Source organism: Carassius carassius, chromosome 32, assembly GCF_963082965.1.
Source record: "Carassius carassius chromosome 32, fCarCar2.1, whole genome shotgun sequence".
Lineage (NCBI taxonomy): Eukaryota > Metazoa > Chordata > Actinopteri > Cypriniformes > Cyprinidae > Carassius > Carassius carassius.
In genome coordinates this window covers 29,248,424-29,271,079 of record NC_081786.1, presented here as the reverse complement: position 1 = coordinate 29,271,079, position 22,656 = coordinate 29,248,424, and the positions used below count along the sequence as shown (strand labels likewise).

Below are 22,656 nucleotides of genomic sequence, written 5' to 3'. Positions count from 1 at the left end.
GTCGCTGGTACAGGATAGCCCCCAAACCCTCTTCCGATGCGTCGGTGTGGAGTGTAAAGGGTTGATTGAAGTCTGGATATGCCAGAACTGGTGGTTTCTCAAGCATATTAATTAGTCTCTCTAGAGTCTGCTGGTGGTCTCGGTTCCATTCCACTGGAGTCTTTGAAGGAACTTGTGGCCCTTTAGTTTTTCTTCGGCTGTGTACATCCTGCTCAGTCCCTGGCTTCCTCTGCAGCAATTCATACAGGGGTCTTGCGACTCTGGAGAAGTCCTGGATGAATGTTCGATAGTAGCTGAGAAACCCCAATAACCTTCGTATATCCCCCACCGTCTGAGGAATCCTGCGTGTGAGAGACCGGACAGCTTCCAGGTCCTTTGGATCTACCCGCACCCCTTCAGCCGACACCAGACGCCCCACGTACCTGACCTCTTGACGGAACAGCTCACATTTTCCAGGTTTTAACTTGACTCCGTGGTGCTGAAGGGCTTTTAATACTCTCCTTAGGCTCTCTACATGTTCATCAAAGGACTCTGCGTAACATAGGACATCATCTAGGTATGGTATGCAGCACTCATCCCTTAATGAGTCAAGCATCTCCTCCATGCTACGTTGGAAGGCAGCAGGTGCGTTTGACAGGCCGAAAGGGATACGGACCCACTCATACAGCCCCCATGGTGTAGTGAATGCTGTCATATGTCTGCAACCCTCAGCGATAAAGCCCTGGTGGTATGCCTTACCCTGGTCTAAGATGCTGAACCAGGAATATCCCCCCAGTGTGTCAATTAGCTCCTGTATCCTGGGCAACGGGTGTCGATCAGGTATAGTCTTCTTATTTAGGAGACGGTAGTCCACGCAAAGCCGGAGGTTGCCGTCCTTTTTCCTAACACAAACCACTGGAGCGGGGTATGGCGACTTGGACTTGACAATCCATCCTTTTGCCAGGAGATCTTGTATATAGCTCTTTACTTCACTGAACAGGGGTTTTGGAACTGCCGAATACGCCCTCTGAACAGGAATGTCATCCTGAAGGATTATTGACATCTGCAGACTGGGGATACTTCCGATGTCGTCGTCGCCCTTACTGAAGGCACCAGACTCCTCATATAACATCTTCTGTACGACTTCACGTTGGCTCTCACTCAGATGTTCTAAGTCAACAGGAGGATACCACCCGGCTGTGTTCATTCCTCCCTCTTGTGTCGCTGCAGTCTGGACCCTTGCCATCTGCCTTGCTCCACTTGTTCGTCCAGAATCAACTATTTCCTCTACCCGCTGCAGTGTTCCGAGGAGCGTACCCTGCTCTAGAGCTACGTCACATCCTGTGTTATTCCCAATGGGTATGGAGATGCATGGATTACGTTGTTTTGGTATCTCCAAGAGTCCCTCCCCAATATCCAAATGTCTTAAGCGGGCATTATCCTCTTGTGGTTCAAACAAGACTACAGCGTCCATCTGTGCTAACTTTGGTGAAACTCGACATTGAACCCAGGCGACCTGTCCTGCTGGAATGATGACTCCTCTTTGGCCGACCTTTAAACTGCCACCTTCCTCATCTTCATCTGCTGTCCGTATCACCTCGACTAGGGTCTGTGCCTTCTCGTTAGGAACATTAATGGCTCCAGCTAGTAGCATGGTAAGTGTTGGCATGAGTCGTTCAGGCTGTCCCTGAATCAGTTCCTCTACTACATTGAAGCCCAGAAGTGGTCTCTCAATCGGCATCTTGCTCACTAAGAATGGGACATTAATGGACAGGTTGGGATCCTCATTTCCTAGCAAGTTAACTGTAATGATTGTCCATCCGTCAAATGGAATTGGATTCCCATTCACAGCATAGACCTCCAGGTCATTTTCACATCCCAGTAAGTCTCGCAGTGGCCTCACCTCAATATTGGGTAGGTATTTATCCTTCCACATTCGATCCACTATGCTGACCTGTGCACCTGTATCAAGTAGTGCTCTCACAGTGAGTCCATTTAGGTTGCACTGGGTTAAAGCTTTGCTTCCAGTTAGCTTAATTATTGTGTCATTCTTTTTCTGCCAGGGATCCAGATCATTGGCTCCTGGGCTCCTATGCACCACTTTTGTGTCTGTTGATTTGTTTTTTTGTCTCTGATTGTTGTGTCCGGGCCTGCCCAGCTCTGAGCAGGTTGCATAAGTGTGGGACATTCGCTCTGCGGTCACTGGTTGCCCCTCTACAGTGGCCGGTTCTCGTTTCCCTGCCGCTGAGGTCGTCTCAAACACCCAGCTGCCCGGTGCCCTTCCTCACCACAAATGAAGCAATGGGGACAGTCCTGTCGCCCTTCTCTTGTACACTGTGAACAGCAACGTGACCGGCTTACTCTGTGGGAGACTGGATGACTGGTGCAGCAGTGACAGCCCCGCTCGACCTGTGTTGCCATCGAGTGTTGTAGTGTATCGACCATGTTGGTTAGAGCGTCGATCCTTGCAGTCAGTTGTTTGATTGGGTCGTCCTGGCTTTTCTTTACCGCAGCCTCTGTCCTTCCTCCCACATCACTGCCCGGTTCACTATGGACTTGGGCACTACTCGCTGTGGACTGTTTTGTTCTGGTTGGTGGCCCTAACCGTCGCAGCCTCTCATTTTCGTCGCTAGTGACTTTCATTACATGTCGGAGTATGGCATCATCAGTCACATTACTGTCCGCAAGCAGCGGCTTCAGTTCACTGCGAATGTCTTTACATCGGTGACTCAAGCCCTGGTACACTGTATGTAAAAACACGTCCTGCACGGTGACTGCATTATACTTTCTCTCTGAATCAGCTTGTCTTGCTGCGAAAAGTATCTTCTGTTTCAGCCCCATTACTCTGTACAGGAATTGCTGAGGGGTTTCATGCTCACTCTGTTTGGTGCACATTAGTTCTTGGAACAGCTCAGTGCTATTTCGGTCCCCCAAGTGCGATTGTAAGAAACCTTTTAACTCAGCTACAGTCATATCATCCTTGTTCATTAGCATATCTTTAAAAATGCCCGGCTTGATAATTCGCAGCACCCCTCTGACAATGTCGGCATTGCTGAAGTTCTCTTTCAGACCACTGTCTATTTGCCTGCATACGTTGTTATACGTGATGTCTGACGAGTGGTCCCCAATCTGACCTCCGTGTATCTTAAACTCACGGGGCTGAATATACTGTAACCCCGTAGGAAAAGCAAAATCATGAGCTACATGTTTAGGTCGCTCAGTGTGATTTACGTGTAATGTAGTGGTGTTTCCCTGCGCTACAGTGTGAGTCGAGTCCGTGTGCTGGGTAAGTGTCATGTACTGGTGGATTTTTCTACTTATCTCTTCATATTCTGCAAGCATTTTATGTATGTTTGTGTTTGTTTCAGATTCAGTCCCCTTAACACCCCCTGAGTCAGATGCCACATGAGGTGGAGTCATGTAAGTGTCACCAGTGGTGGATGGATGTAACACATGTGCAAAGTGTGTGTTTATATCAACATCAGGTGTAGATACAGCAGCGCCAATCTGTTTTGCTGATTTTACAGTATCTTGTAATGTCAACAGTTCGCTCATCCCTTGGTCCTCAGCCTCAAGCAAATGTTCACTGGACATGTAATCGTCAATGTACTTGAAACAAACCTCACTATCCTCCAGATCCAGTTCACTTGTGTGGTGTCCAGGTACTGGCCCGATGCCCTTGGCAATGCGGAACAGTTCGTCAGCAGGTAAATTGATTAAATCTCTCTTTATGTCCCACACCAGCTGTTTCCTTGCACGACCCGCCATTATGTCGCTTTTTCAGTACTCCGGTTGTAGCCTCAACCTCAGGATGAAAAGACAGTCACCAGCAGATCACCTGGTACACGCCTTGTTGCCTCGTTGTCCGTGGATGTAGCAGTCGCCGGCCTCTAGCCCCAACGCTGCCTGGTCCCACGTCCTGGAAATCTTTGGATCCGCCTCCTAGCGTCACATGGAGTGGATCCCGGACGAGCCCCCAAGAATCTGTTGCAGGCCCCGCCTCCGGAGACCTAGCAGACAAATTACTGAAAATACAGGAAAGAAAGAAGAGAGTCGGGAATCGCGTCTGTTCTCTGCCAGCTCCTCTGTATCGTGTGTTTATTGACAACAAATCAATCTTCAACATCCACCAGTTTCTTAAACCACAAAAATAAACTCATATAATCTCTTTTCATTGTTTGTCTTTTTTCTCATTTAACCTGTTTGAACATATAACAATACTCTTTCCATACTTTCTCATGGGTCAACAGTCAAATCTAGCAAGTTATTACTTTGATTATTCACCTAAGTGCATATTTTAAGTCTGTTTCAACTCTTAAAACATTTGTGACATTTGTTTCACCGTTAGTTTGTCAAAAATCAACATTTCAAAGCATTAACAGCTATTTAGGCTGCCGTTACACACTTCTGCATGAGCTGGTCACGTGACCATCAAGCGCGCCAAGCGCGAGTTCAGAGTGAGCTTTGCACATAACATATAACATAAACAATTAACTTTTACACATAACTCAATGGAACATTTAGATCTGAGACACTGAATAAACATGTTAGACTCAAATATTGCATTACACAGGAATATTTACAGTAGTTTTACCTCAGTATGAACACTTTTAGGAATCACAGATGTAAGTTATCAAACTCTCACAACCAGCCCTCACTGAACATTGTAATTAAATGGATGTTACCCTATTTAGTCAAGTTTTCCCCGAACATTTGTACTATATACCTGAAAATACAGGAAAGAAAGAAGAGAGTCGGGAATCGCGTCTGTTCTCTGCCAGCTCCTCTGTATCGTGTGAGCGGAAGCTGCAGAGATAGCCCGAAAGCGCGATCCCGTGTCAAAATAAAAGTCTCTGTTTCAAGTGTCCGTGCAAAGTAAAAAAAAATAAAGTACTTCATGAATGTCCATATGAAAGGCATAGAAGGAAGATATTATTATTCACACAACCATATTGTGTACTCATTTTTCATGGGTACCACAAATTCTTTGGGGTCAAGTTGTCATTTTTTGATGAGAGGCTTAAAAACAGCCAGTTTGAAGGTTTTGGGGACATATCCTAATGACAATGAGGAATTAATAATAGTCAGAAGAGGATGTATGTCTTCTGGAAGCACCTCTTTTAGGAGCTTAGATGTAATTAGGTCTAACATACACGTTGTTGGTTTAGATGATTTAACAAGTTACAATAAAAATAAAATTCTTCCTCTCCTACAGTAGAGAATGGGTGGAACTTTTTGTCAGGGGATCTATAGTGCACTGTCTGATGCGATATTGTAGCTGACGGCTGCTTGGTTACAATTTTATCCCTTAATAGTATCGATTTTAGAAGTAAGGTAGTTCATAAAGTCATTACTGCTGTGATGTTGGGAAATGTCCACACTTGTTGATGCTTTAATAAACACTTTTTTTCTAACATCTTCTGACTAGGGGATGCAGAAGACGTGCAGGTGGAAGATAGAAGACATACATTGTGTGTGCGTGCCTCTGGGAAATATAGGAGCAAAGGAAAAAAAAGTTACTTTAACAAAGGAAAACCAATCTCCACATGTCTTATTTTGAAATCCTCCAAGGTTTTTCTTTACAAATCCTCTTTTTGTGCATCTAATTCGTGACCAACGTTTTGTTTTGTTCTCTCTCCACACTCGTCAATAACTATGCTTCACTGACGAACTACAACATCCGGCTTGACATCTTCAGGTTTCCCACAGTCAGCAGAAGTGAGAAAAAAAGTGTTTATTACATTTGAAATCTGGATATTTATCTTACAAAAATGCATGGATTCGCTACAGGGGGCCTTTATTCATGCCAACTGAAGATTCTGACTCTGAATCTTCAGAAAAGATTCAATGGCATTTTGTTTTCCCATTTCTTTTGGTGAAAACCTTTTAAATAATTTTTTTCAAAGCTATATTTGAACATTAACATGAGATATTTGAACCTTCTATTAGATAAACTATTGTCAGTCATGTTGTCATTTAAAATTCGGTCATCATTTGTAATGTTATTGTTTTAGTGATTATGCAAACAAAAAGTCATATTATTTGTTGTTTGTTGATTTTAAATATAAAACTTGAAGTGATGTATGTGTCAGTACTATAACCGTGATAATTTTGGTCACCATAATTGTGACAGGAAATTTTCATACTGTTAAATCCCTGAAGTTTCTTATTCTTCTGTCTATTTACATACCTTCAGTTTTCTTAGCTCCTTGTCCGGTATTGTCTTTGCGTGTCATGTGTAAAGCTGTTGTGTTTTTGGATTCCCTTTTATTTTGTTAATAAAGTTTTAAACTACAACTATCTGCATCTCATCATCCTTGTCAGTCCATTGTAATACAATTGAAGTGAAATCTGAGAGAAAAAAAAGAAAAGAAAACAAGGCCATTATCAAGGAAGGATGCTATTGCTAGCTTGCTAGGATTGCTATTTCCTGATTTTAGAAATGAACTGAACTGAATTGAATTCGACAGTGTTTAAGAGACGTAGGGACACAGTCACACAAAACCCTTACAGTAAAAAAGGTATATTTTCAAACTGAGCCTGTTATTTCTGTCAGAATATGGTAGCTATGTAACTTTTAAAATACACACAAATTTTGTTAAATATGGATTTTCATCTAAATTTAATATAGGAATTGAGTTATTGAGAACTGCCTCATTCTGCAGGAGTGCGTGATTACGTAATATAAATTTTGATCAAATAAAGAGAAAATCAAACTAAATAGTAGATTTATATTGAGAACATTGTAGTGTTCATCTGTGATGAATATTGAAGTGGAAATGTTAAGTTATGGGAGGCGATTTGTCACATGTCTTAAGAATCTGACAGACTGCTGTGGCACACATCCACACATATTTCTAGGAAAAGCATGTATTTTTTAATCATAACCAGCCTCAGCAGAAAAACAAAATTCCTGTACATGTAAGTAGGTCTTTTGTGTCTTTAGCTCCCTCTAAATAAACAGTGTATTATGAAGCCATTCAGTACAACCACGCGTAAGAAAACGCCCCACTTCACCGCTGCTGTTGGGATCTGCCAGGGGCAATTCTGACTCAAACAACTCTGAGCCGATTACAAGCGCCAGGATGATGTGTGCTCATTGAACAGGCAGTTTTCAAACCAGCGCTTCACAAGAGATAAGATAGACGACTACAGTGAAGAGCTTTCATGATGGATACGGAAAGAATCCATCCACAGACAAATATATGAGCAACTGTGTTACATAACAATCACCATCTATTAATATCAGAAGGTAGATGATAACTCTAGAAACAGAGAACACATTTGCTAATCAATATTCTACAAACAGGAAAGTCTCTACATCAGGCAAATGCTGCTCGCGTCTCAAAGGATATTTAAATTTACTTCACTTGTTCGGTTTTATTTCAGTATAATCTGACAGAGTAAAGCAAGTGTTGTTTAAATGTGTTATTCATGCTTCCCTTAATTAAACTTGTGCTTTAATCGACAGAAACGGTTTACTTTTTAAAAACAAACCAACTCTTCAATCCAATTTGCCAAGCAACAAGACAAACACAGCATTGATTTCTATAGTGCACTGATTGGTGTAATGTACAGACCAGACCTTCATAAATCTTCTACCAAGCATTGTGGCTGATGGAAACCAATAATCCATTGCTCCTGAATACAATAAATATGAATGGGAATGTGTAAATAGCTGTCATTCCGAATAAATAGAAGTTTTAGCTCCATTTAATCTTGTTTGTGTTTATTAGTTTGTTAAATATAGTCATGTGTTGTTTTCATGCATTGGGCCCTTTTCATTTTAAAGGTACATTTTATTCCTACTATGAATGACATCGCTGAACAAATCTATTATTTACATCAGGTAAAAAAATAAAAACTGTCAAGTCTGCATTACACATAACACTGTTACAGTAAACCAGGACACGAGGCTGAAAGAACAGATAACACAGTTTATTGAGGCACAAGCAGAGGAGCAGGTAGTGCATGGTGAGGTATTGGTGCTGGTGGTAGTGATGATGGGATCCGTTGGTGTAGAGTTCTAGACGCTGGTGGTAGTGGACACACACACACGATGGAGACACTGGAGAGAGGCAAGTAGAGAGATCGTTAGTCCTTAGAGTAAGCATGCAGGTTAGACCTTGTTGCAAACGAGACCAGACACTGACTGGGTGCGTGTGTGTGGTATTTGTAGTGAACTGGTGGATGAGGAGCAGGTGGGAGTGATTAGTACTCAGGTGAGGGAGTGTGCTGTGATTGGTTGGTGATGGAACCTGTCGTGTCTGTTACAGTACCCCCCTCCCCATGGCCCGCTCCTGAGGGCCGAGGACCCCGACGACGTGGTGGACGTCCAGTTCCTCGTGGAGCCGGTCTTTCGGGGTGATTAGAGTCGAAAGTGTCTAGTAGGTTCGGATCCAGGATGTCGTTGCATGGGACCCATGAGTGTTCCTCTGGACCATATCCTTCAAAGTCCACTAGGTACTCAAGTTGTCCACCATGCTGGAGCACAGGATGTCATGGATCTCGTAGGCAGCTCCATCATCAAGAAGGAGAGGAAGGGGGGCTTCGGCTATGCCAGGCTCTGTGGAGGGAGAAACAGAAGGATGGCAAGGTTTGAGGAGTGAGACATGGAAAGTGGGGTGAATCCGGTACTCAGGTGGCAGGTGGAGTTTGAAAGTGACCGGATTGATCTGCTCGGTGATGGTAAATGGGCCAATGAATCTGGGACTAAGCTTGCGGCATGGTAGGCGCAGGCGGATGTCCCAGGTTGACAGCCAGACCTTCTGTCCAGGTTGGTATTCCGGGGCGTTAGAACGGCGAAGGTTGGCTGTCATCCTGCGCCTACATAGGACCCGTTGCAGTTGGTGGTGGGCCGCGTCCCAGACCCTCTCGCTCTCTCGGAACCAGTAGTCGATCAATGGGACGTCCAAGGGCTCACCTGACCATGGGAAGAGCAGTGGTTGGTAGCGGAGCATGCACTGGAATGGAGTGAGTCGGGTGGAAGGTTGTCACAGGGAGTTCTGTGCGTACTCGGCCCACCCTAGGAACCGGTTCCAAGAGTCCTGGTGGCCATGGCAGAAGGTACAGAGGGAGTGGCCGATCTCCTGAATCTTCCTCTCTGTCTGCCCGTTAGACTGGGGATGGTACCCAGAGGACAAACTGATGGCCACACCTAGGAGTGAGTGGAAGGCTCTCCAAACCCGGGAAATGAACTGGGGACCTCTGTTGGAGACAATTTCTTGGGAATGCTTGGGAACGACATGTTTTAGAGAACCAGTCAACTATATCAGGGATACAAGTGTTGTTGTCAGAGGGAGGCAGATCTGTGATGAAGTTTGATCTGTGATGAAGTCACCCCTAGGTGTGACCATGGGCGGTTCGGGACGGGCAGAGGGTGGAGCTTGCCTGATGGTAGGTGGCGTGGACTCTTGGAGATGGCACAGTCTTTACATCCATGCATGTACCTTCTGATGTCCGATTCCATGTTGGGCCACCAGAAGCGTTCCCTTAGCAGCAAGAGGGTTTCATTGACCCCCGGTTGACCAGTGCCAAGAGACGTGTGTGCAGAGTGGATGAGTGGAGTGCGCCATGTCCTGGGGATGTATTGCCATCCTGGTGGGCAACCCAGCAGAGTGTTGTTGAAGGGATTGGAGGAGGGTAGGGTCTCGGTTGACCAGGTGATAGGACTGACGTTTACCTTTTAGGAAGTATAGTTTCAGGTTCTTCTAGGCTTTCCTCAGGGGCGTGACACCGGGACAGGGCATCATGGATGGAGGCGGCTCGGACTCCCCTGCTGCTGGGATAGGACCGCTCCCACTCCAGTGGTGGAGGTGTCGACTTCGACGACGAAGGGCCGATTGGGGTCAGGATGTACCAGGAGTGGAGCGGTAGTGAAAGACTCTTTGAGAGAGTTGAAGGCCTCCGTGGCGGAAAGGGTCCAGGACAGAGACTTGGGTTTATTACGGAGGAGGCTGGTGAGAGGGTTGGTGATGGAGCTGTAATTTTGGATGAAACGCCGGTAGAAATTGGCAAAGCCGAGGAATCGTTGGAGTTCTTTGATGGTGGTAGGAGAGGCCAGTTCTTGACAGCGTTCACCTTCCCCTCGTCCATCCGGATGCCACTGCTATCGATGTTATACCCAAGGAACTGCACTGAAGGCTGATGGAAGGAGCATTTCTCGGCCTTGAGGTATAGGTGGAAGGCCCTCAGGCGTTGCAGAACCTCCGCAACAGAGATGTTCCAGGGCAGCTGGGACGAGGGGAAGAGGATAATGGAATTTTACAGTTATATTGTTGAGGGCATGGTAATCAATGCAGGGCCGCAAGCCTCCGTCCTTCTTTTCCACGAAGAAAAAGCTGGATGCAGCAGGGAAGGTAGATGGACGGATGTAACTTTGCGCCAGCGCCTCCTTGATGTAGTCCTCCATGGCCTTCTCTTCCAGGATGGACAGGGGATAGATCCTTCCTTTAGGCACTGGTTCACCCGGAAGCAGATCGATGGCACAATCCCATGGCCAAGACAGCTTGGAGGCCCGTTTGGGGCAGAATACATCACTGAAGGGGGCGTAACAGGTTGGAATGGAAATGGATTGCTTTTCTACCGGGCTCTCGATGGATGTGGTACAGACAGGTACCGTGGTTCCGGGGAGAGATTGGCTGGAACAGGGAATCCAGTAATACAGCAGCCTGGAAACAGGAGGAGTCGCCCCACTTCAGGACTTCACCTGTTTTCCACGAGATAACTGGGTTATGCTGCTCCAACAATGGGCGCCCTAGGATGATGTCAGCGGTAGATTCCTCCAGAACCAGCAGATGGATCTCTTCCTTAAGAAGTAGCCCGGTTTGGAGGGTTATCGGACCGGGGAATGCATCTTCGACTTAGTGGTTTTCCGGTTATTGTATGGAGCTGGTAGGCTGACGGCATTGCCATGGTAGTGCGCTTGAGCTGACGGAAGAGGGTGCCAGAGATGAAGTTGCCGGCTGACCCAGAATCGAGGAGGGCAGAAACTGGAAGAGATATGTCAACGGCAGTAAGTGTCACTATAGTGGTGAGTGGTTTCATTTGATACTTCAAAGGGAGAATGGCACTCACCATGGGATGAGGAGGACAGACGGAGATGATATGCACCAGAGATGCACAGTAGAGGCAGAGATTCTGGGCCAGCCATCTTTGCCATTCAGCAGCAGTGAGTCGACAAGCATGGGCTCGCTAGCTGGTTCTGGGGAGCTGACGGTCTCTGGTCGGCAGAGTGGCGAGTTGGAATACGCCTGGCCCTGGTGCTCTTCGAGGCACGACTGCATACAAGTGGCGAAGCGGATGGAGAGTTGAATGAAGCGTTTGAGCCCGATGATGTCCTCATATGCACTTGAGGTTCCAATCCCTGACGGTAGGTGGTCAGTAAAGCCTGCTCATTCCATCCGCAAGAGTCCTGAACTTAAAAGCATATTCATTGACAGACATTTTCCCTTGTTTTAAATTATAAAAAAGCGTCGACAAAGTCCTGGAAGGGGTCCGTGAGGCTCATGCTTGTACCGATCGGTCTTGGTCCGGCCTTCTGTTACAGTAAACTAGGACAGGAGGCTGAAAGAACAGATAACACAGTTTATTGAGGCACAAGCAGAGGAGCAGGTAGTGCACGGTGAGGTATTGGTGCTGGTGGTAGTGATGATGGGATCCGTTGGTGAAGAGTTCTAGACGCAGGAGGTAGTGGACACACACACACACGCACACGATGGAGACTTGGAGACACTGGAGATTGCTGGAGAGAGGTAAGTAGAGAGGTCGTTAGTCCTTAGAGTAAGCATGCAGGTTAGACCTTGTTGCAAATGAGACCTGCTCCTGCTTGCGTGTTTGTGGTATTTGTAGTGAACTGGTGATTGCAGGTGGATGAGGAGCAGGTGGGAGTGATTAGTACTTGGCGTGGTTAGTGATGGAACCTGGCGTGTCTGTTACAAAGAGATTTGGTACCATATATATATATATTTATATAGGAGTGTGTGTGTGTGTGTGTGTGTGTGCTTGTGTGGTTGCCAAATGTGTTATGTGTAATGCTGACTTGACTGTTATTTAATACAAATAAACAGCAACATGAAAATGGATATTTTGACTTAAAATGTTTGAAGTTAAAGTTAATTTACATGATTAAAGTTAATTGAATACCGAAAAATATTGTTCTTGGCACAAAGTACAAAAATATTGACTCTTAATGATGAGTGTGGTGGACTGATGTTTAGACATTTACAGGTGCATCTCAAAAGAATTTGAATATCATTGAAAATTTCTTTATTTTTTGTAATTTAATTAAAAAGATTAATTCGTTCATTCATTCATTCTAGTTTAATTGCACACAAACTGAAATATTTCAAGAGTTTTTTGTTTTAATTCTGATGGTTATGACTTTTTAGGAAAATTATGACAGTTTAGGAAAATTAAGAATTCAGTATCTTCTAAATAATTCAGTATTTTCTCAAAGATCAATAAAAATAATAATAATAATAATAAAAGATTTACAAAACAGAAATGTTGAAGATCTCCAAAGCAGGTTTAATTATGCACTCAATACTCGGTTGGGACTCTTTCTACATGAATTACTGCTTCAATGCGGCGTGGCATGGAGGCAATCAGCCTGTGGCACTGCTGAGGTGTTATTGAAGCCCAGGTTGCTTTGATAGTGGCCTCCAGTTCCTCTGTATTGTTTGTCAGATGTTACTTATCTTCCTCTTCACAATACCCCATAGATTCTCTGTGAGGTTCAGGTCAGGTGAGTTGGCTGGCCAATCAAGCACAGTTATATCATGGTCATCAAACCACTTGGAAGTGGTTTGGCACTGTGAACAGGTGCTAGTCCTGCTGCAAAATTAAATCAGCATCTCCAATAAAGCTTGTCAGCAGATGGAAGTGTCACAGGCCGGTAACTGGTCCCTACTAAATGTACCACCTCGAGGAGTTTACCCAGAGACACCACAGACGGACAGCAAGGTAATTATAAAAGATCAGTTTTATTAAGTTAAGATCCTAAATGCTAAAACACATGATGAAAGAGTTCCAACTCTGTTCCCCTCGGTCCAGCAGCGGTGGGGGCTCTTGGCACAATGGTCCCAACCCAACAGATAACAGAACGGGAAGCCAACTCAATCCTTCCACAGAGCAGATAACAGCACAGATAGGGCTACGAGATCTCCACTCAGCGATTCCTTTCCAAGCAATCGATGGTAAGTAATGGTTCCTCTTCGGGACAGCCAATGGCCAATACCTGCATAACAGTGACAAGGGAGTAGCACAGCAGTTCCTCTCCAAACCAGTAAAAATTATGTATAGTAGGATCGAGCCCACGACAGTTCCTCCTTGAACAGCAGGTGATCAAACAGACAGTGATACAGGGATCTTCGCCTAATGGCTTCTCTTCAGGGCAGACAACGGCAGGTAATAGAACAACCTGTAGTAGAGACTTTCACATGGCAGATTACCTTCAGAGCGGACCTTCAGAACGGACGGCAGATAATGGAGCAGACAATGGTAAGAGAGCTTCACCCAGTGGCCTTTCTTCAGAGCAGACAGCAGCAGAAAATAGAACAACCTGTGGTAAGAGACTCACACAGCAGCTTATCTTCTGAGTATGACAGCAGATAATGGACAGACAATGGTAAGAGATCTTCACCCAACGGCTTCTCCTCAGAGCGGGTAGCAGAATTATCCATCCACACTTGTGCATACAATAGATCACCTCAAAGAATCACACGTGTTCACTTCACACTAGGCACTGCAGTCCACAGCAAACTCACAGTGAATATAGCTCTCGCTCATGGTCACAGCCGGCATCTTCTACCATTCTAGAACTTAAATCTCCAACACTGCTGCATAGATGGAAGGGGTGCTCAGCCGCTCTCCAATCCTCATCCAGTTCACTCTGTAGATTCATTCTTCCAGTTCCCCAAAACGCTGTGACCAGTTCCCCCCGTTTCCATCCCCATTCCTGTTCTGTTCCCATTCCCACTCTGTTCTCCCCTCTTTATGTCATAATGCCCCTTTTATAATCCACCTAATCAGTCTGTGTCCCAATCACCGTTGACTTCCCTCCTATCGCACAGCTGAAGCTCGTCTCTTCATTAAATCGCTGTGCCTGGACACAATACATGGGGGAAACCCCGGAACCGGCCCGGTGTCACGCCAAACTGCTCCCACCCAGAAACATTTCCTGGGACAATAGTTCCTCCCTGTCTGTCATCCCGTGACAGAAGCATAAAGTGCTCCATAATCTCCTGGTAGATGGCTGCATTGACTCTGGACTTGATAAAACACAATGGAGCAACACCAGCAGACGTCACGGCACTAAAATCATCACTGACTTCAGAAACTTCACACTGGACTTTGGATTCTGTGCCTCTCCAATCTTCCTCCAGACTCCAGACCTTGATTTCCAAATGAAATGCTAAATTTACTTTCATCTGAAAAGTGGACTGTGGTCCACTGAGCAACAGTCCAGTTCTTTATCTCCTTACCCCAGGTGAAATGCTTCTGATGTTTTTTCTGGTTCAGGAGTGGCTTGGTTCTAGGAATGTGACAGCTGTAGCCCCTTTCCTGAAGATGTCTGAGTGTGGTGACTCTTGATGCGCTGACTCCAGCTTCAGTCCACACTTATACTCAAAATTAATCAAACTAATCAAGCTCAAAATGAAATATTCTAGTTTTTTGAGCTACTGAATTTTTTTTATTTTCCTAAGCCATAACAATCAGAATTAAAAATAAATAAATAAATAAATCTTGAAATATTTCAGTTTGTATACAATTAATCTAGAATATAATAAAGTTTTTATTATTATTATGAAATTACAAAAAATAAAGACCTTTTGCATTGTATTCATTTTTTTTTTTTTTTGATGCACCTGGAATTAGGCATTTAGACATTTTTGAGTGCTCTTCAACCCATCATGATCAACCTTGAAACATTTTGAATGTAGTGGGGTTGACAAATTACTTAATATTTCAAGTACAGTGTGATTTGCACACACAGTACACTGTTACAACCAGAATTTACTCCGCTGCTACTGAAATTACAATTAAATTAAATATAAGCTCACAGTGACAGGACTGAAATAACGTCAGTTACAATGATTAATTATTAGTACTCTACAAGGTTTAAAGCATATATTTAGGATTGAGAGTAAAGACCAGAGAGTGTTCTCCATAAACCCATTCTTGAATCAAGGTCAGTATGAGTAATAAACCCAGTAACCGCTGATCTGTCCTGGTAAATCCTCTCACACGTGACGAGATTAGGAAAACAGAGGCTCTGTTATAAAGGAAAAAGCATTACAGGCATTCTGCTGCTCAACATGAGTCAAGGTTAAGAGATTTAACAGTTTACTGTAGGAAAAGCCTTGGGGAGAAAATTCACTATAGAAGGACAAAAAAGTGTAGGGTTTAATTTGAAACAGTTTCTCCTCAGAAATTGCTACCAAATTTCACAATAAATAATAAAACAAATAGGCAAGTAGCAAACACTTGCAATAAGTAAAATTGAAAAAGTTGAAAATTGAAATAGTATTTTCTTGTAAAAGGTACTCCAATCATTTCCTATTTACAACTTTGAAATATATTGTTTCAATAAATACATATATATTGTTACAGTTGGGTGTACTCTAGCATAGGAATAAAGCGCTCGAGGAGGGTCTTGATCAAATGAGGAGTTTACTGAAATATCGAAGGAGATAACAGACATTATACAACACATTAACATCATTAGGTTAGGTTAATCACGGACGAGGAAGAACTGAACAGACAGGGTATTTGTGAACACAGGAGGTAATCAGGTAACTGGAGACAGGTGGGGAATAATCAATTAACAAAACAAGAACAGGAAGAAGACCAAATAAGGAAACAGAAAGTTCATAAACGTAACAGTTCGCCCCCTCCCGGAACGGTGCGTCCTCGCACCGCAAGAGGAATATCAGAGGAGGGAGGGTGGGGGTTCTGGAGGCGGGCGTGGGGCAGGCAAGGGGCAGGCGAAGAGGGAACAAGGAGCTAGGAACCAGGGAGGAGTGGATGGAGGGAGGAGCCAGGGAGGAGCCCAGAGCACGAGGAGACTGATGGTCCTCCAGAGACCAGCCAGGATGGAGATCCACGGTGGAGTCGATGGCGGGAGGAGCCATGGTGGAGAAGGGGCCGATGACACCAGGGGGCCGACAGACGGAGACAGCACCGGTGGGTGAGGAGCCCAAGATGGAGCAGCACAGCCGCAGAGCCAGGGTGAAGCCGAGGATCCAGAGGGCCTAGGTGGAGCAGAAGGCTGAGGCGACCAAGGCAGAGGCGGGGCCCTGGAAGACCGCTGCAGAGCCGGAGTGACTGAGGATGGAGGTGGAACCAGAGGGAAGGAGGAGCCTGACAGAGCCGGAGGGATGGAGTGATGAGGTGAAGCCAGAGGAATGGAGTCCCGAGGCAGCGGATGGTCGATGACTGACCAAGGTGGAGCCGGAGGGACGAGAGAGCCCGGTGTAGCAGGTGGGATGCCAGGCCACGGTGGAGACAAGGGAGCTAAGAGCCAAGGCAGAGCCGCTGGGTCGAAGGACAGAGGAGGAGTCCAGGGCTCGGAGGCTGGAGGCGGAGACAGGGAATTCACACGCCAAGGCGGAGCTGGAGACTGGCAGTCCTGCGGCGAACCATCGCGCCCAGATGGCGCGGATGAGCTGCGGGACTGACTGGCACCAGCAGAGATGAGGTCGAGGTACTGGCTGGTCTAGGAGGAGATGAGAGAGGAAGGATGGGAGGAAACACAGGTGGATCAGGGCTGGACAGAGCCAGCAGAGAGAAAGGAGATACGGAGCTGGATTTAACCAGCGGAAGTGGAGCAGGGGAATTGGCAGGCCTTGGAGGAGGTGGGAGAGGAATACAGGAGACTCAGAGTTGGACGGAACCAGCGGAGCCACCGAAAATTCAGGGCTGGGCGGAACCAGCGGAGAAACTGAAAATTCAGGGCTGGGCGGAACCAGCGGAGAAACAGAAAACTCAGGGCTGGGCGGAATCAGTGGAGAAACAGAAAACTCAGGGCTGGGCGGAACCAGCGGAGAAACAGAAAACTCAGGGCTGGGCGGAACCAGCGGAGAAACAGGAAATTTAGGGCTGGATGGAACCAGCGTAGAAACAGGGGATTCAGGAATTACCTCCATAAACCAGTCCATAAGGTCCATAAATTGTTCCATACAACTTTCAGAAACCGAAAACAGCTCACCCTCAGTCGTAGAAGTGTGGGCAGGGCTTTCCTCCACGCCCTCGATCTCCACTAAAACTCCCACGACGCGCGGTGTTGCCGGCTCACACACCTGGTTAGTCGCGCTCTCGAGTTCCTGCTCCCTGTCAGTGATAGGCTCGGGCTCTGCGGCTGCGGTGGGCTCGAGCTCCGTGCGGTGTGATGGCGGCTGGCTGGTCTCTGGTTTGGGAGTGGGGCTGGAGATATCCTCTTCGGCGGTGCAGATGGTAAATAGGGATCCATTTTTCTCCAGCACCCACTCCACGAAAGCGGCGAAATCCTCTTGGGGACCGTTCGCTGGTAGGCGTGCCTTAAACCACTCGCTCAGGCCGGTGTAGTAGAAATTTGAGAGCGGTCGGGGGAAGTGGGTAAGGCACGCCAAATTCGAGAAAGTCCCTGATATATTCCTTCAGCGAACGGTCCAGTTGCTCCAGGCAAAGGAGTTGGACTGCTGGAATCGCCATTCCGGGAGAGGGAGGAAAACAAAAACTGAAAAGAAAGAAAAACGCCGCTAACTAAACTGTTTGGGTCCGTGATTCTGTTACAGTTGGGTGTACTCTAGCATAGGAATAAAGCGCTCAAGGAGGGTCTTGATCAAATGAGGAATTTACTGAAACATCGAAGGAGATAACAGACAATATACAACACATTAACATCATTAGGTTAGGTTAATCACGGACGAGGAAGAACTGAACAGACAGGGTATTTGAGAACACAGGATGTAATCAGGGAACTGGAGACAGGTGGGGAATAATCAATTAACAAAACAAGAACAGGAAGAAGACCAAATAAGGAAACAGAAAGTTCATAAACGTAACATATATATATATATATATATATATATAAAACACGTTACACTCGGGAAAGAGTAAGGAGACAGGAGAACTCTTCAGATATAGAATTTAATCATCAACAGGAACTAAAAGACATTTAACAGCAGACAAAGAACTAAGGACTGAGAACACTTTAAATACACAGACACTGATGGGACATAGCTGGAACCAAATTAACTAAATGGGGAACACCTGGATCTAATAGAACTGAGGACAGGAACAGGAAACATGACCAAATAAGGAAAACCGGAACAAACATGTGACAATATACTAGTGAAATTTATATAAGCTGTGATACTCAAATGCCTGGGCATTTAATGTTTATTACTATTACTAAATTACACAAGTGCGCATGCAATATATATGTATATTGTATATATATATATATATATATATATATATATATATAAAAGCTGACTATCCTCTACCGAATTTAGTGCTTGCATTCAAATCTCTCCTTATGCTATATTATAATCAAATCTTCTCAAAGAGATCAATTTGGCCTACAATCTGTGAGGCCAACAATCAAACAGTCGCAAAAAGTACAAATCCTGTGCTAGCTGAAAGTTAAAAAGACTAAATCCAATATTTCGTAATTCAATAGCATAATGATTAATTTATAAGTATTTAGTTTTTTTTTTTTTGTAGGCAGGTAATTTTGTGAGGAAAATACATTCCAAAAAGATAAAAAATATACATTTTTGGGAGGTGGGTGGAAGCAACGTAAGTTTTAGTCAGATACTCCAGGTCAAAATGACAAGAACACATTATGAAATGTAAATAATAATAATAAAAAATAATAAACTTTGCTATCATGATATGTGGTCATCGGGGAAATGAAACAATAGAAATTGCATGACTTACTTATAAGTCTTGGTCTTGTCTAGCCAGATCCCACAGAGCAGAGAGCCGACCACGCCAGCAATGACGAGAGTCAAGCCAATTCTCCCAGCATTCACCTCTTCACCCTGTGCTTCAGACAATAATGACATCTGAGATATCTTTAATATATCACCCTGTAAGACCATGTTCTCATGCACTTTAGTCCACGGTGTTTAGATAACCCAATACACTGAGTCTGAGCTGAAATTGAGAACTACTGTCAGACTTTCACAGAGCATTTGCTAAGAATGCAATTCAGAGATTCACAGTGAACTTATAGCACGACACATGCTGTATGATTTTAACAAATAAAAAAGGTGATGTTTCTATAGTTCTGAACGGTTATCATAATCATTGACCATGATATGTGCATGGTACTTCAAGGTACTTAAAAAAATGGCACCCTATTACAATCATACCATTTCCAAAAAAAAATAAAAATAATTAATAATAATAATAATAACATGGTAATACTGTGATATTTTCTTTTGTGCATATGCATCACTTTGAGGTTCAGCTACTGCTATCCTGTGTCTGTAGCGTGGATGAGAATGATAAGAACTCGAAGATGTTGACAGCAGGACTCACAGGGTAATGCTCTATTATCATCCTGTTTAACAGAGTGGAAACAGCATAGAAACATCCCACATTCAGTCCTGGGAAACACAAACACAGGGGGCTGTCAAATGAATATGAATCAGAGGATTCAAACTGGTTAAAATGACAAATTGATGGGTAGAAAATGTGTAGATTACTTAGGGCAGAATTGAAAAAGGATTGCAATCTGGTTATTTAAGTAGCCCAACTGGGAGACCTGTTTGAAAACAGACATTTTTGTGATTATAATTTTGGCGATTCTAGTGTCACATAATTGACACTTTAGTTTTAAAGACAAAGTAACTTTTCTTTTTTGGGACAGTCCTGCACATTTTACATTCATCAAAGAACTTAAATTACACTGTCACATGTTTGTTCTGGTTTTCCTTATTTGGTCATCTTTCCTTTTCCTGTCCTCAGTTCTATTAGTTCCAGGTGTTCCCCGTTTAGTTAATTTGGTTCCAGCTGTGTGTCATTAATAAGTTAATTTGTTCCTAGGTGTGTCCCATTGTGTTGTGTTTAAATAGTGTTCCCTATGTTCGCTGTCTAAAGAATCAGCTACTGGAAATAGGTATAGTAGAATATAATGTAAAATATATATACATATATATATATATATATATATATATATATATATATATATATATATATATATATATATATATATATATATATTAACATATGGAAATTATGACGAAGGTTGGAGATATTTGTTCAATTTTCTAAGGAGAACTGGAATGAAGGATTTGTTCAATAAAGATATAGTAAGTTAGAGTGAAACAATTGATGGCAGTAATGCAACACTATGGATGCCAACTGCCATAAAAAAACAATGAAGAGGAGTTCTCTGTCTGCTATTAAATGTCTTTTAATTCATGTGTATGCCTGTTGATTATTAAATTCTACTGTATATCTGAACTATTAATGAAAACTCTAAAAATACCTCAAAGATACAAAAAATAACACTGGTACAGGTGGAGTTTTCTGGGAGACAGAGGCTGATATCATATATGATGCAGCAAACAGCCAAACATTTGGACACTGGGTGGATATTTGTTTAATCAAAAGCTAAACGCACATAAACTTTGACATCAGCTTTAAAATCTGACAATAACACTCCCCTGTTGGACAATCACTTTGAATATGTGTACAGGACTCAACTCTGAATGTGAATTCAGAAACTGTATGTGTTTTTCTGTTTGTTTTTGTTTTACCCTTTATTTTAAGGCCATGCTGATACAGAGTAATTACACAAACAAGTACTAAATAATATTAATTACCTACATGTGGTAAGGCTTAGTTAGTGTAATGTACCAATATCCTCACTAAAACATTAGTTCCTATAACCAACACTGTAAGCACTCAAGCAAGACATTTCTGAGTTATTTTTGACCCAACACTGACATTTGATAAAAAAAAATCAGCATTCTTTCAGTTAAGGATTATTGCCAAAATTAAATCTTTCCTCCCACTCAAAAACTTAGAAACTATGTTATTCATGCATTTATTTGATCGAGATTGGACTATTGCAATCTCCAGTCCCAGGTCCTAAATGGTAGAGCGAGACTTTTAAAGGGGATTATTGTTTAATTACGCTAATGGTTTGCCACCAAACTATATATCTGAACTTCTTTCTATCTTACCATAGCACCAATAAGTCTTTTATTGTAACATGACATAGTTACATGTTACATGGACTTGTTATTTTAAACAGCAAACAATAAAGTTTAAATAATAGGTAACTGTGGCAGGGGGGGCGTGGTTTAGCGAAGTCTGCAGCGGGAGAGAGAATCAGGAGTCGAGCGGTAAGTGAGTGGTTTGGGCAAAAATTATCATCACCTGTTTCTTGTTCCAGTAATTGGCGTGGAGAGAGTATAAAACGCCAGGAGAGACGGACTGCTGATGGGAACTGGAAACCGAAACTGGAACGAGTAAACCGGAAGTGTTGTGCGAACACGTCTGTGTTGATGTCAGAGTAAAAGTCACCATTTGGTGTTTATAAAGTTTGTTACTTTTTGAGTTATTTGTGTTATTAATAAACCTGTCAGCAGTCCAGCCGACCCCTTTGTTTTTTTTTTCCCCTCCCGCGCCCATGCATCTCCCACTGCATAAGATGGGGCCCCAGGATGATCCGGAGGCCTTCCTGGAGCTTTTTGAGAAGTCGGCTGAGGCGTGCGGGTAGCCCCGGAAGCAGTGGCCGGTGCGCCTCATTCCCCTCCTCTCCGGAGAGGCCCAGGTGGCCGCCCAACCACTTTCGGTGGCGAACCTCCTGGTCTTCGACGACCTAAAGAGGGCTGACATCCAGCGGGTCGGCCGGTCGCCCGAGCAACATCGCCAGCGTTTCCGGTCGCCCGAGCAACATCGATGGCCAGCCTCTCCAACCTTCCCTCCCGCTCACCTATCCGTATTTTGCCATTTTAAAAGACCGGTTGTATCGAGTGACCCAAGATGCTCAGACAAAAGTGCATCCAACCCAATTGTTAATTCTGAAGATTCTAACATTCTAACCCTATGGTGGGCCATTTGGGACAGGCAGCAACACTAAATCGCCTCATGACCCGTTTCTTTTGGCCGGGCATTCATGACGCAGGTCATGGTGGTGGCAGGTGGTGCGCGTCTTGTCCGGAATGTCAGTTGGTGAACCCACCGGCCGCCCCAAAAGCGCCTTTGCGCCCTCTTCCCTTAATGCAGGTCCCCTTCGAAAGAATTGGTATGGACCTCATCGGGCCATTAGAGCGATCGGCACGAGGACTTTGCTTTGCATTAGTCATAGTTGATTATGCAACACGATATCCTGAAGCGGTGGCCCTCCGCTCGATCTACTGAGAGAAACTTGGGAGGAGGGACCATCTCAGGGCAAAAACGAAATTCAGTATGTGCTGGACTTGAGAACAAAACTCCACACATTGGGGCAGCTATCCATGGAGAATTTGTTACAAGCCCAGGACCGCCAGAGCCAGCTGTATAACAGGGGAACTAGGTTACGCAAATTTGCACCGGGAGAGAAAGTACTTGTATTACTCCCAACGTCGAGCTCTAAATTAATGGCTAAGTGGCAGGGACCGTTTGACGTCGCACGACAAGTCGGAGATCTCGATTATGAGGTAATACGGACCGATAGGAACTGGACCCGTCAGA

The 22,656-nt window shown here is 44.4% G+C and overlaps 1 protein-coding gene and 1 long non-coding RNA gene across 2 annotated transcripts in view; both read right to left on the bottom strand.

The window, feature by feature from the left end:
- Window positions 1–22,656, bottom strand: part of LOC132113316 (heme transporter FLVCR2-like) — a 49,864-nt gene that overhangs the window by 12,605 nt on the left and 14,603 nt on the right. Inside the window, exons 4-5 of the mRNA XM_059521120.1 lie at window positions 19,510–19,577; window positions 18,904–19,007 (exon numbers count right to left, since the gene is read on the bottom strand). Coding sequence (XP_059377103.1) covers window positions 18,904–19,007; window positions 19,510–19,577 — 172 coding nt within the window. The remainder of the gene's footprint in view (window positions 1–18,903; window positions 19,008–19,509; window positions 19,578–22,656) is intronic.
- LOC132113315 (uncharacterized) lies at window positions 12,944–13,738 on the bottom strand. The gene is made up of 2 exons (XR_009425146.1): window positions 13,622–13,738; window positions 12,944–13,353 (listed from the first exon to the last, which is right to left on the bottom strand). It is a non-coding gene; the product is annotated as an uncharacterized LOC132113315 (long non-coding RNA).